The sequence below is a fragment of the Anas platyrhynchos genome, chromosome 5, assembly GCF_047663525.1.
Source record: "Anas platyrhynchos isolate ZD024472 breed Pekin duck chromosome 5, IASCAAS_PekinDuck_T2T, whole genome shotgun sequence".
Lineage (NCBI taxonomy): Eukaryota > Metazoa > Chordata > Aves > Anseriformes > Anatidae > Anas > Anas platyrhynchos.
This window is the reverse complement of record NC_092591.1, coordinates 8,542,642-8,556,212: the sequence shown is the minus strand read 5'-3', so window position 1 is coordinate 8,556,212 and position 13,571 is coordinate 8,542,642. Positions and strand designations below refer to the sequence as shown.

The following is a 13,571-nucleotide window of genomic DNA, read 5'->3' as shown; positions in this document are numbered from 1 at the left end:
TTGCAGGCAAAACATGCTGGTATCCACTTCCTTTTCTTAAGTCACAGCCATTTAAAAGCTGAAAAATTCAATTTGGAGGCATCACTCAATTCCTTAAAGCATTGCCGAAATGTTTTTCTGCTAAAAACATACCTACAGAAACTGCACCTGTGCTCAAGATTTTAAAGTGCCAGAAACACTGCAATGCTGAAAGCAGTGCTAAGCACAGACATACACATGAAATTCTAAGATAAACTTGCTGCAAAACTTGTCGACCAGCTTCTCTTCCAATGCTGCTGCTTCAAGGTCACCAAGCTTAATTGGCCAAACAGAAACAAAGACATGTCCCAAAGCCAAAGCAGGACTTAATGAAGCCCGCAGCCATACTTTACTTCAACAACTCAAGATAAGCACATATATAAGAGCTATATAGGTTCATACACTAAATAAATTTTGCAATCACTTACAGTGTTACACACAATACCCAAAGTTATCTATTCCCCCTGCATTTTCCACATCCTGACTTCCAACTCAGTTTGTCAAAATGTGTAATTTCTGGTCATAAAGCACCAAATTGCTCCAGCTGCAATTACCTTACTTTCTACATAAAAACAACATTAGTCAAATTGCTTTGGACTTCGCCTAAATTAGGATCAAGCAGAAACAATGCAAGTAAAGACCTGGCCTCCTCAATATAAGGACCAAAACCAACATTGCATTCAACAAGGTCAGAATTTTAAAAGTTTGTAAAAACACATACCAAAGATTTCTATACCTGGCCTTTCATAGCCTGGAGCCTTTTATAGTCTAGAACCTTTTTATGCAGCAAAACATGATGTTATAACCACTCCAAGTACACAAATAACAATAACTATTATGGCTAACTAAAACACCAGGTAAAACGACAAAATTAATTGAGAAGAATTATTAAAATAATAACATCAAGTTATCAAATTCTATGCAGTTAATTGCATAGTCAATATTCCTATTCCTAATCTAAAATGATCTTGTACATCATGAACATCTTACAAACTCACACAAAGTTAAATTTTTTGATGATACATACCATTTCTATGCTATGTACCATTTCTATGCTATCATTCAGAAAATCAAGTAATTGCAATAATCACGTACTAGGCTCTTGCGAAAAACAATTTTCTTCATTATAAATCAGATCTAGGGTCCCAATTATGCATAGATGTAGCTGTTTAACTCCAGAAAGAACTCATGAAACAACATCATTGAACATTTCTGAAATTTTAAGATGGACTAGTAAATAATGCCCTCTGTGCTGTATCAGCTTGCTGAGGAGCTCCTTTAGTCTTTGAAAACAACTCTTTGTTTTGCTTACTAAATATGTACCTTGATCACAAGCAGCATGACATACCAGAACAAGGTTTTGGCTTGAAAGTATAGAGCTCAAAGTCTTAGTGGAAATGCTGTGTTTTATGTTGTTTTCTATGCACACTCATTTTTTTTTTACCCATCTTATGGAAGAAAATCTACACAACTCTAAAATCCACACCATTTATCGACTGGGAAGACTAAGGAAGGAAAAGAAGGTATGGAAAGGAGAAGAAAGTGAGAGGACTAGACTCCAGAAGAGATGCTCTTGCAATTCCTATGTGATACACAAATGTATTTTTCATCAACTGAACACACACAAAAAAAATAAATTGTATTTTTAGAGAATATATTACCGCACAAAGAAAAAAAAACTATTTAAGATAGACATAAGGATTTGAAATACTAAATATTACAAATATCGGAAGACATCCATATACGCAGGCAAAATAAAATTAGAAAGCATAATAACCTCCACTTTCATTTTTTACAGTGTGTTTTTTTCTGCATACAAGAAAAAAACTCTTCAAAAAAAAATCAACCAATCTTGTACACATGCACACACACAGAGGGTCACAAAAGCTATGAAAGAGATACTTCACATAGGATCCTGAGCAGATGACAAGCCATTAAACTTTCACCTTTAGGTAGTTATGATGATTTGATGTCTCTTTTATGATATCTCCCATTTTTTTTAATTAAAATCTACGTGTTTAACAAGCAATTCTTCCATCAATCTTTGATGTGTTTTACTTATAAAGCAATGACAGTTTTCAGTTCAGTCTCCTTAAAGTTCCAGAGAAACCATTTTCCACTCACTTGCTTTGAAAGCCATTAAAATAACTTGATGAAGAACAGCAGCAGGGGGCTAATAGAAGCCAAGGCTTAGTAACAATCTTTAGATTTTTCTCCTAAGACTTTCTCACAGACCCTCCTCACAAAGATCTTCAGGGCTTTTCATCCTCTCCTTTCTCCCCACCCCCCAAATATTAGTTCAAAGTGACAGATGCAACCAGCTCCAGGTTTTGCTGTTTTCTTAATTTCACTTTTACCTCTCAATTGAGAAAGACTCCACTGAGATGGGATTATAGCAGTGGCCAGACCCTCCCCATCAAAAAAAAAAAAAAATCGAAGAACTCCAAAAACTCCAAAACATCTCTTAACTGGTCAACTATTCTGAAGGGAGCACTGGGTACAGAGAAATGTACCTGTTGCTTAAAAGCCACATACAACTCACATTCAATTAATTGAATTAATTAGCGATTAACTGAGTTGATTGGTGATTTACACACAGTTCTGCATTTTAGTACTTTATTTTGGAAACCTTCATAATGACAGCAACGCTGGAACAGTTTAAAACTTATGATTTAAACCAAAGAACTATGCAAGCCAACTGCAGATAATCTTTAACCTTTCCTTAAAAATGGGAACCGCCTGTAACAGATGGTTCAGTTCTTTGGTTATAGCATCATGCAAATGTAGAAATTAGTTTTACAGAAAACAGAACTATTAGGATAGTATTTAAGCCAGTCAGAATCAGTAGGGCATACTCTTTTTGATCTATGTTTTGTTGTGCAAACATTTCGTTTCCTTATTGTGGCCACTTGAAATACATTTTTTGCTGATTACTGACTTTGGGAAACTTCTGGGCCCAAGAACTCCAGCGCTTTCCTGGTAGTGCAGCTGCTATACCTGGATGATAGTGCTGCGGTCCAAACACAGCACCTGGTGTTAGGGCACGGGACAGACCCAAGCAGCCCCGATTCTAGTTACAGTTGCCCATCTTAAAAATCAGAGGTACAGTTACAGTACACAGGGCTAGGCAGAAACTGGGTCTGAAGGAGGCCAGATCTCCGTTCTACCCTGTTTTCTAGGACTGAGGCAGCACTCGGGAGAGATTTGAGGTCAGGGAAGACAGATGGTGGGCATTTCCATTGCAGCTCTGTCACCTCTTGTCCTTACATTGAGCTCTATGTTTTACAGTTGGTGACTCTTACAGTTTGTGTTTCTACTTCATTTTAGCAAGCTCTTACTTCCTCTTACAAATGAAAATGCATCATGGAATAACCTCCTTTATCTCTGAGAACAGATCTTATCAGTGCTTTGTCAGATGGACATCACCAGTCAGGCTTTTTGCATCTCCTCCTGCTAAAGAAACACACCAAGAGTGCTAATGAGATCTACTTTTTTCTTTGTTGAAGTTTGCTTAAAAATGAAGATCAAAAACAGAATAGAAAACACTGTAGAAATTTTGTGAACTGACAGAGAATCCCATCAGTGAACACACAAGAAGTGTAGCTTTCTGAGATAACTGTATCATAAATATAGGAAAAGGATCCAGCAAGACCTGAAAACAAAGAAGTTCACGACACCAGAAGCAATATTCTCAGAACACCAACAGTTAGGTGTAATTTCTCAGAAGCATGCAATCATTGCACAAAATGAGAAGAACGTAAAGCTGGAAGGACCTCACAAGATCACCCAGCTCAACTCTCTTTTAACGGTGGCAGGATCAGACATATGTTACATGAGATCTATATAATACATGCCAGATACGGCGTGTGTCTGAGCATTCCTCATCCAGAGCTCCCGTTCAGGCTGTTCTGTCACTGAAACTATTCAGTTATTTCTGCAATTTTTGGTCTAAAATTAATAGTTTCTATGCTATATATGTAGTATCACTGTACTGTTGTTATGCTAAAAGTACACGACCTAGAGTTTGTCACAAATGCTACCACAGGATAACCATTTCATTGGAATTACTGCTAACATTTCTCCTTTCTGTATTAAAGTATTCACGCTTATGTCTCCGGGAGGGCAAACTTTTCTTTTCCCATATTTTCTATTTTCAGGGACAGCACATCCCTCACCTTTAGGAGTTTAGCCTCATTTCCCTATAATGTATTCATCACCACTCAGCACATCTGTCCTAGCAAATCCCATTTCCTGTTCTATTCATGAGGCCCAGCAACCTGGAGCTTTAGTGATTGCCGCCACACTTTTCCCATGGCCTTCTCACCTCTCCCCCCCCACGCCGCCCGCTCCCATTGTTTATCATCTGTTCTCCCCTGCTGCAAACTGCTGTCAGATGTTCACTTATCCCTAATCTTACTCGCTGCCTTTGATATTCTTTCTAATCCAACAACCTGTCAACTGGGGCATCAGCCCATGTCCAGGCCAGCTGCTCTGTCACAGGCCTTAAGATTCCCTCTCAGCTCCATGAGGTATTTAAAGGATTTTGACACAGCAACCACGACGTGAAACCAATAATTAATGCTGTTTTGAGCAGCGATCGCGGCTTTAGTGTGACATGAGCTGACCACGAAGAAAAACTGAGCTTTACTTTGTTTAAACTTTAGTAAACTTCAGTATTACTATACTAACAAGACTTTGATCAATGTCTGGAGGACAATACCAAGAAGCCAAGCTTGGAGATGATAAAGCTTTGTTTTAAAGTTTTGAAGAGTAATTAATCCAAATGCAAGGCAGAGAGGCGGTGAATTTTATATGCCCACAGTGTAAAACATGCTTATTTATGCAACATCAGCTTGTTGTAGAGAGTTTTCAAAGCACAGGAGCTGACCATTCACGAGTTATAGATGAAGATAAAAATATTTTCTAAATACAGCAGCAGTTGAGGTAAAATCAGTATTTAAAATGCAATTGTATTTTAAGAATATAATAAAGTATACTAGCATCCCATACAGGCCATCAAACCAAGCCATTTTAGAGAATATTCCCACTTACGGAGAATGTCTCATTTCCATAATATTCAGATTTGCTGTAAACACTTAAAATGTTACAGTGTTCATCTGCTTTAAAACATACCAAATACACATAATGTCATAGCTGAATGAAATAATGATTCAGATGACAGATTTTTGTACCGGGAAAAAGAAATATCTGCTATTTAAGCAAACATATGTATTTTGATCCAAACTGAAAAACAAATACAGCATTTAGTTGTTGAACTACATGAACACTATTTTATTTCTCAGATCTAACTGCAATTACTACAAAAGAAACGTTACCAAACAAGTCAAAAAAGCCCACTTTATACGCCATATTCTACATGTAAAAAAAATAAAAATAAAAATAAAATCTCAATGATGGATTTTATAACGCGGTTCATTCACTTAGAACTAAACCGCTTTAATTCTTAGGGCTTGTCTCTACCAGGACATCAAGAAAACGCATCTGAAACAAGCACCTTGATGAACTTGCATTCTGCTAGTTAAACCCCATTAAACCCCTGTGTGGACACAGTCATTCAGTTGAGTTTACTGCTCCCTTAGGGCATGCACGGGAAAGTTAACATGGATTAAGGTAGGGTATGAATTCAAAGTGCAGTGGTACTTTGAAAGTGGTTTAATGTAAACAGTACCAGACTCTTTGTTGTAGAATGAGACGTGGAGTTAATCGGGAAGGTCCTGTGTAGACAAGCCCTTGCAGATGAGGCTACTGGAGTGGTACTGTCAAAGCCAGTGGTTTTCAACCTCTTCATCTTCTGGAAACCTGGAAACATCTTCCAGTGAAGCTGCACACCTTTGGTAGCACATGAAAACCTGCTGGTGATTGATCTGCTTCTCCTAGCTGACGCATGGACCACGTGCAGCACAACGGCCCTCACTGAGCACTTCACGAGAACTTGAGAAGCACTGCCTTAAGCTAACTACACCCCATGGACTTCCTCCTAAAACTTGCTCTCAACTTCATTGCTATTCCACAGTAAACCACCTAGCATACCCACTGATGACATTAAATGAGATTTTAATCTCATGGCAGCTGGACTCCATGGTCTTTGTAGGTCCCTTCCAACTAAATTGCGCCATTCTGGTTTAATGTTCGTTTCTCTAGGTGCAAACATTTCAGCCCTGTGCGAGGATGATACAAAAGATGCGCAACACAATCTTATTCTTCCCAGTGATATTTGCTGCCATAAATTCATTAACGCAACAAAAAATGTTAAGTTTTGCCAAATAATTTTAATGTATTTACTTCAAACAACCCTATATTCACTTCTCAAAGCATGCTGGATAAAGATGTTAAGACTAATATAGCACAATATTCACTGAAACAAAAAGAAGCACTGGTTTTCTTTTCAACTCTAGCTTTTATTTACTAATGCTTCCCATTTCCCGCTGTGGTAATTCATAAACACCTCATTCAAAAATATCTTGTACAAATTTCCAGAGTTGAACTCCATGTACATAGCTCAGCCAGAAGCAGATACACCTGAATTCCTTAATTTAATTTCTTTTCTTAAACCTGTGCCCTAGTTGCAAAGAAAACTGCTCCTCTCAAAGCAAATTACATTCCCTCAGTATTTTAATTCCCTAATGCTGTTATTGCAGAAACTCCATGATTCTTTTCTTCCACCCATACAGAAGAATCATTCTGCACTTTAAGCATAGTTTCCCGGTCAAAACAGCAGCAGCCATATCAGCCAGATCAAAAATTTTTCTCATCCAGGATCCTACCTCTGACAGAAGCCAAGATGCCTGAGGAAGAATATATTGTTAAAACACACTCAGCCTTCTGCAATTTGCAGCTCAGGAACTTCCTGAGCTAGCAGCAGTATGTTTAAGATTAATATTATATACTGACATATTAGACTTGACAACCTGAAGAAAACAAGACAAATTTCGCAGCAAAAACAGCACCACCTTTTATTGCACTACTGCTTTGAAAAAATGAACTGCAAAATAAATGTATTACTGGGTTGCTTATTTCCTACTGCTAGAGCCTTTTGAAGATTCAAGTGCAGACTTACTTGTTTGAACAGGTAACTTAAAAATCTGTTTACTCCCTCAACAGCATCATTTTTAACTGTCAAAATAGGAAAGAATGTTTAATGTTTATAAAAAAGCAGATAGAAGTTCCAGAGAATATTTCAGGCAGCTGGGCACATTCATGTTGCTATTACCATGTAAAAATTTTTTGAATGTAAAATCAGATTGTTATTATTGCTGTAACACTGCACAGCTTTGCTCTTTTCATCTTCAAAGTTTTCATGACATAAATGATACAGCCTTTGCTTCTCCTCTGCATGTATACAGCTTATCACAGAATCAGGGGCTTAATCTTCATGACATCTCCAAGTCAGTTGAATTGTAAAGGCACGGTAGCAGAGTGGTTGCTTATAGTCACAAAAGAAAGACGTATCAAATCTAAGATTAGAAATAAGACATTCCTTATTCACTGATGAATCGCACGCTACTCCTGAGGTACATGATACAGTTCATTGTGTGTTAAAATCTACCACAGTCTTGAAAATTACTTTAGAATGACCATAAAACTTTGAGATTATAATTTAATTTTGTTAACACAGAATGAAAACACCTTGCATTAAAATGAAATCAAAGGGAGCACTTTTCACGTGTCTAACTTCAAAATAAATTATTCTAAACATTAAATTGACGGAAGAAACGCGATACTCAGGCACTGAGCAGGACTGAATTGCAGAAGGGACATGAGGCTCGCAGGAGCAAAGAGCTTCAGTTCACCATTATTGGTCATCTCTTCAATCTATATGCAGAGTTTTTCAGGTTTATCCTACACCAGTGAAGCAGATGCCCATTCACCATTCCAAAGATTTGGAACAGAGCCTCACTCATGTGGATGCTGGGAGAATTAATGACAGTTGCTATTAGCCTAGTAGCAAGCTTCTAAAAGCTCTTGGACAGAATGAATGCTTATGTTTACACAATGCAAGGAAACAGTGGCAAGAGCTCCCTTGCCAGAACAACCTTCAAAAAACAAGGCTATAGGAGTCTGGGCTAGATCCACAAAGGCTTTGGTATGTGAGCTTTGGGCAGAAGTTTCTTTAAGTGCTCAAGGTGTTATTCCCCCGGCAAGATGCTCTGCCTCCCCTGGAAGGATGCTGTCCCCAGCACAGAGGTCACCAACAGGAACATGCCATGTCACTTAGTCCTGTGCAAAGCTTGGTAATTTTGCTTAAAGGGCTAATGAAGGTGGGTTTGAACCAGAACAGCAGAGCAAGAACTGGAGCGAAAACACTTTTGCTTCTGCTAAGCCTCAGAGGGTAATAACCATTAGCGCAGAGACAAACAAACGCGTGCAGTAGCATCTTCTATTACTACAGGAAGATTTACTACAGCTCAGAACTACTAAAGTCTCTGCTCAGGCATTTATTAAGACTACAGTGAATCCAGATTCCCATTTGGGTACTCAGAGTTGCCCAAAATCCTGACAACTGCTCAACTGTTACCACTCAGGGTCTATTTCATCCCTGAGACTCGGCAGGATTCTTAACCTTTTGTGTGCATGCGTGTGTCTATCTGGTATGTAGGCCAGTGTCTGGCTAACCTACACAAAAGAGAGCTGAAGATTTACACACAAATGTGTTTCCCAGCAGTGAGAACACTCTCCTGTGATGTGGGAAGCGATATTAATTGAAGCAAGATCTTGCAGCCTGACTCTACCACATCCCAGGGAAATGCCCTAGCCCTTGGGCATAGAGTTAATCTCTCATTAGCCATCCCTCTGGTCTCTTGAATAAATTATTTATGAAAAGCAGAAAAACTTCAATAGGAAAAAGTGAAAAGAGATTTACCATGGAGTTCCTGGTAGAGAAGCCAATTCTCTGGGAGGTGATATATGTTTAAAAAAAAGGGCCATTTTAGGCAACAAATCAATTTGCACTTTGGGGGCAAGTATGCATTAATAACAGCCAGATGCTATCCTATATGTGAGATAAATGAATTCTTTTCTTTCAGCACCAAGCAGAACAAAAATATGTAAACAGGGTTCCTACCGACAAAACATACAGCATATTCATTAGGCTGCATGAGGTGCCTTACCCTTCTCCAAGCACCACATCCCCCTTAAAGTAACTTGGATTAATTGACTGAGGGTCCCCAGTCAAGAAGAGGGTTTACAGCTGAAAATCCCAAGCAGAAAGTGAGGTCTGTTCAGTTCAGAGGTGGTAAGTGCCTATTCTGAAGTACATCCTTTTAAACTTTACTTTCCCCCTCTGCATCGGTCCTAGCCAACCCTGCCTACAGTTTGCTGATTTCTGTGACTCCTTTGCTGCACTTATTTCTTCGTTTGCACTGTACGAAGACAGAACAAATCCTTTAAAAAAAGTGGCTGGTACAGCGATGTGTCTGGAGCCAGGCTCCTCCCCACACTGTGGATGTCTAGCACCACGCTGCCTCTATGTGTGCATGATTCAAAGCCTACAGTTTTTTCAAAACTTGTCTTCTCTTTGAGAAACATGCAGAGACCATTCCTTTCATTTAAAACACTATCAGCAGGCAGAAGAAGAAAAAAGACCTCATATGAAAACAAAAACATCTCATGACCTTCCGTTGGGAGAGTAGATCCGCCACGGGCACAAATTGCGGTAATTTTGGGAACTGCTAAGAATTACGACAAACCCTTCTCCATCCAGAATCCTGCATTCTTCTCCTGATCTTTTGGAAGAGTATTTCTATATAACCAAATATAACACATTCAATCCAAAAGATGATTCAAGCCTTCAGAACACAGGTGGATTTAGGACTAGCACACAAGTCTAAGAAGTTGACATGAAAGTAACATGAAAGTAACCACCAGGCCCGATTCTAAGCACACATAACTCTGTTCCTGCATGTGTCCACAGCTCCTTGTCTGAACATCCAGATACCCAGGCAGAAAATTCACCTGGCCAGAACACTAATCAGATCTTTTGGCCTACGGTTTTGCATGCGTTAAGTGCCTCTGATGAACAGATGAAGGCCACCTGAGCCTCTGGCTCTACTCTCCATCAGGTGTGACACAATCTTCTTCAACCTGGACATGCTTACAATCATTATTTCCTCACCAGTTTAGATTTAACCCCTCTCATGGATCACTTTCTGGAAAACTTCTGGTGGTCTGCAAACCAGCTACAGCAATGGTGGCCTACGACTCAGTTGGCTACAGACTTAATAGATAAAACCAGACTTGCAGAATTAACTGTGATATGACTCATCTGTACTTAAATTTTACATTTAACTTTTAAAGACTTAACTGTTTTAGGTATTGTGATGCGATCCAAATCACCTCTGAACAAGTAGTGTAATTTTCAGATGAAATATCTAAGAATCCATGCTATTACTTAAGTATCTATGAATGTTTACAAATAATCTTCAAGTCATATACTGTTTGTAAAAATTCTTTCAATTTCCTCACTGTACAGAAAAAATAGTTGTAAAAAACCCAAACAAATAAAGTAAAAAACACCGATTCTATCTGTATACCTCCCTAGACATAGGATTTTGTTGAAATATCAATATCTATTACAGGAATGTATCTGTTTGAGAATAGATTACAAAATGATGACCTGTAAGGCCTAAAATATCGTTCATCAAAATTATATTTAAAAAATTAAGCATCAATGAATCTTCTTCAGTTTACAATGAATTACAGGGGACGTGTTATTGTTTTGTAAACAGCACCCAAAAGACCACCTCCAATTACAGCACTATGCCATGTATTGCATTAAGAATCTGACTGGTTTCGGTTTTCATAATGTAACAAATGCTATTATTTAAACTTTCTTCACTTAGATTATTCTGTTATTCACAAAGACTTTTTTATTAGATTTGGGTTAAGTTCAGCAAGCAGGTGCAGGAAATTTGTGGAGAGGGGTAACTAATTTACTCTAAGATAGAGCACCAATTAAGAACTGGGAAAATGAAAGGTTTTCTTTCTTTTTCTTTTTTTTTTTTTTTTTTTTTTTTAAATTTACTTTTTCCAGATGGTGATTAAAAAAAAAAAAAGTTGGAGAAAGAAAAGATCCACTCATCATAAAACCATTAAGACATTAAGATCAAGGGCTTTATTTTTTGAAATCATTTTCAGCTTTAGATAAGCGGTGGAATTTTCAAAATTCTTAAGCAGATCAGGCACCAAACTCCCTTACATTTTAGGCAAACAGTTTAGGTATTTACTGGGGTTTTTGGCAGGCCCAAACACCTTTGAAACAATTAGTCAAATAACTAAAAATATTTCACATTTCCTTTGGTTAGTAAGTCAGTTTTTAAATACAAAATGTGTTTTTAATAAAAGTAGGGCCTGTCTCCTGGGTCAGGTGCAGACAGTTGTGTGCTCATTCAGTTCATGCTCTCAGGAGGCTGGGCCCAAGGCAGTTTCTGCACAAGTGCCGTATAACCAGTACTTTCACCTTCTTTTTAGGAGAGTTTTGAGGCCAAGAGAAACAATCTCTGCCCTCAACCAGCCCCCAAACATTCATCCCTAACCACCATATTACCACTTCCCCTCTGCCAGCATAAGCGCTTGTTTAGGAAAAAGTTAACGTGGTTTTTTTTGGTCAGATTAGGTTTGATCTGGACCAGCTCCCCAGCCCAGCTCCTCGTGCTGCTGCACAAACTCTTGCACAAGGAAAAGAGAGGAAGTCAGAGCAAGCAGCAAGACTTGCAGAAAGGGCAAGTTTTGGTGGCAATGCCATCTCTTGTCAGATCACAGCATGCAAACAAGTACATCCTTATTTCTTAACAGAGTCATCATGTTTAAGGTACTTGTATTCAACTAAATTTAGTTTTACAATACTATTCCGTACATTTTAATGGAATCCCATTTTCCAAATAAATAAAGCACAACTCAAACAAAAATGAAATCAACATTAACAAGTAAGACTTGTCACTATTGTCAATTTCTGCTGGCTAAGCCAGCAGAAATTGACAATATGAAAAAATGGTCAAGTTTCCTTCTAATACCTAAAAAGAAACAGTTAACTTGGTGTAAAATGTACAGCTGTTTGCAAATCTCTGTTTTCATTACACCAATCAATGAGAAGAGAGATTTCTCTAGGGAAATGTGGTGAAATATAAAACAAGTTAAAAAAGTCAGTTAACCTGTATTGATGCAAACTATTTCAACCCTTGCTCAACCTTTTCTGCATCTCATCTCACTGTTGGGCTTAAACACCTCTGCTGTGTGCATTCCTTCTTCTACCTTTCCAACTGATGTGTTCAGGAGCAAAGAAAAAAACAAATAAATGTGAATGAGAGTGAAACGTGGTCCACATTTATTTCTAGGGTTGTCCAAGCTCTTTTGTATTTCCACTTTCATCCACCTCCCTTTCTGTGACACTGGAGCCCCCACTGTGAAGTAGAGAAGCAACCAGTTCTGTGCACGACCTCGCTTGCAGAAAACGTCCCTCATGGAAAATTCGGCATTTTAGACCACGAGAAAGGACTTCCACGTTACGCCTCGCATTCCTTCCATTGTTGAAGGCTCCCATTCTCTGGGATCCCCTGGAAGGTGATTCATGTTGATATAAACATTATAAGGAAGAGGATTTCCTTCCACCACCTCCACGTGCCTGCGGCGAGGCTGGCCGTAAGGCGCAGTTGTGCAACTCGGAGTCACGTCAATAACCCTGCACACCGAGGGCTGCCAACCAACAGGTTGTGCTCGCAACCCTCGGCAGGGAAGCGAAACCTAAATTAGGGGGTGCCCTGCTGCAGGTCAACCCCCAAGAGAGGGGTTGAGGCAGGCAGGATGCCACGGGAGGGCCGGGGCTCGATGCCCTGCACAGGCGGCGGGGAGGGCGCCATGAGCCTGAGGCGCACCCGGCTCCGAGCCCAAAATGGCGGGGGCGGCGGGTGGGGAAGGGGGGGACACGGCACCAGAGGGGCCCCCCAGGCAGCCTGCCCTTCTCCTCCGGCCTCCCTCCGCTCCGGCCGGGCTTCTCCCGCCTCGGTGGGGCGGAGGGAAGGGGAGGAGAGACGGGCAGGCTGTGAGGGGAAGAGGCAGGGCGAGCCTGAGCCCCCGGCGGCACTCACCTGCCGGTAGCAGAGGCGGAAGGGCCGTAGGTAGAGGGAGGAGGTGCAGGGCTGGATCGCCAGCTCCTCGATGGCCTCCATCCCGCCGGGGGCAGCGGCCGGCAGGAGGAGATGGAGGAGGAGGAGGAAGAGGAAAAGGAGGAAGGGCAGAGGAGGAAGGGCAGAGGCGTGCGCAGCCGCTGCCGGCCGGCCTGGGAGCAGCAGGCAGGGCAGGGAGCGGTTTCACCCCTGAAACGGGGGCGCAGAGGGGGCTTGTCGCGTTGACATATTAAAATACCTGTTTGTAAAGGTGCTTTCTCAAACTATTTGTGACAGTTATCTCCAAACGGGGTATTGATACTGCTGAGGGACTCCGGCATTAAACAGAAACTGGGCCCCGTCCTCTGGAGAACTGAAATAAATGTGGGACTTTGCCCAAATCGCATCCCCGTCCTGGCTGTGTGTCAGGCTTTG

At 40.2% G+C, this 13,571-nt stretch overlaps 1 protein-coding gene across 1 annotated transcript in view; it reads right to left on the bottom strand.

Moving 5' to 3' along the window:
• The window catches only part of NUDT14 (nudix hydrolase 14), a 60,276-nt gene extending 46,981 nt beyond the window's left edge, over positions 1-13,295 (bottom strand). The window contains exon 1 of the mRNA XM_027458513.3: positions 13,119-13,295. Coding sequence (XP_027314314.1) covers positions 13,119-13,199 — 81 coding nt within the window. The 5' untranslated portion in view covers positions 13,200-13,295. The remainder of the gene's footprint in view (positions 1-13,118) is intronic.
• Positions 13,296-13,571: the final 276 nt, after the last annotated feature.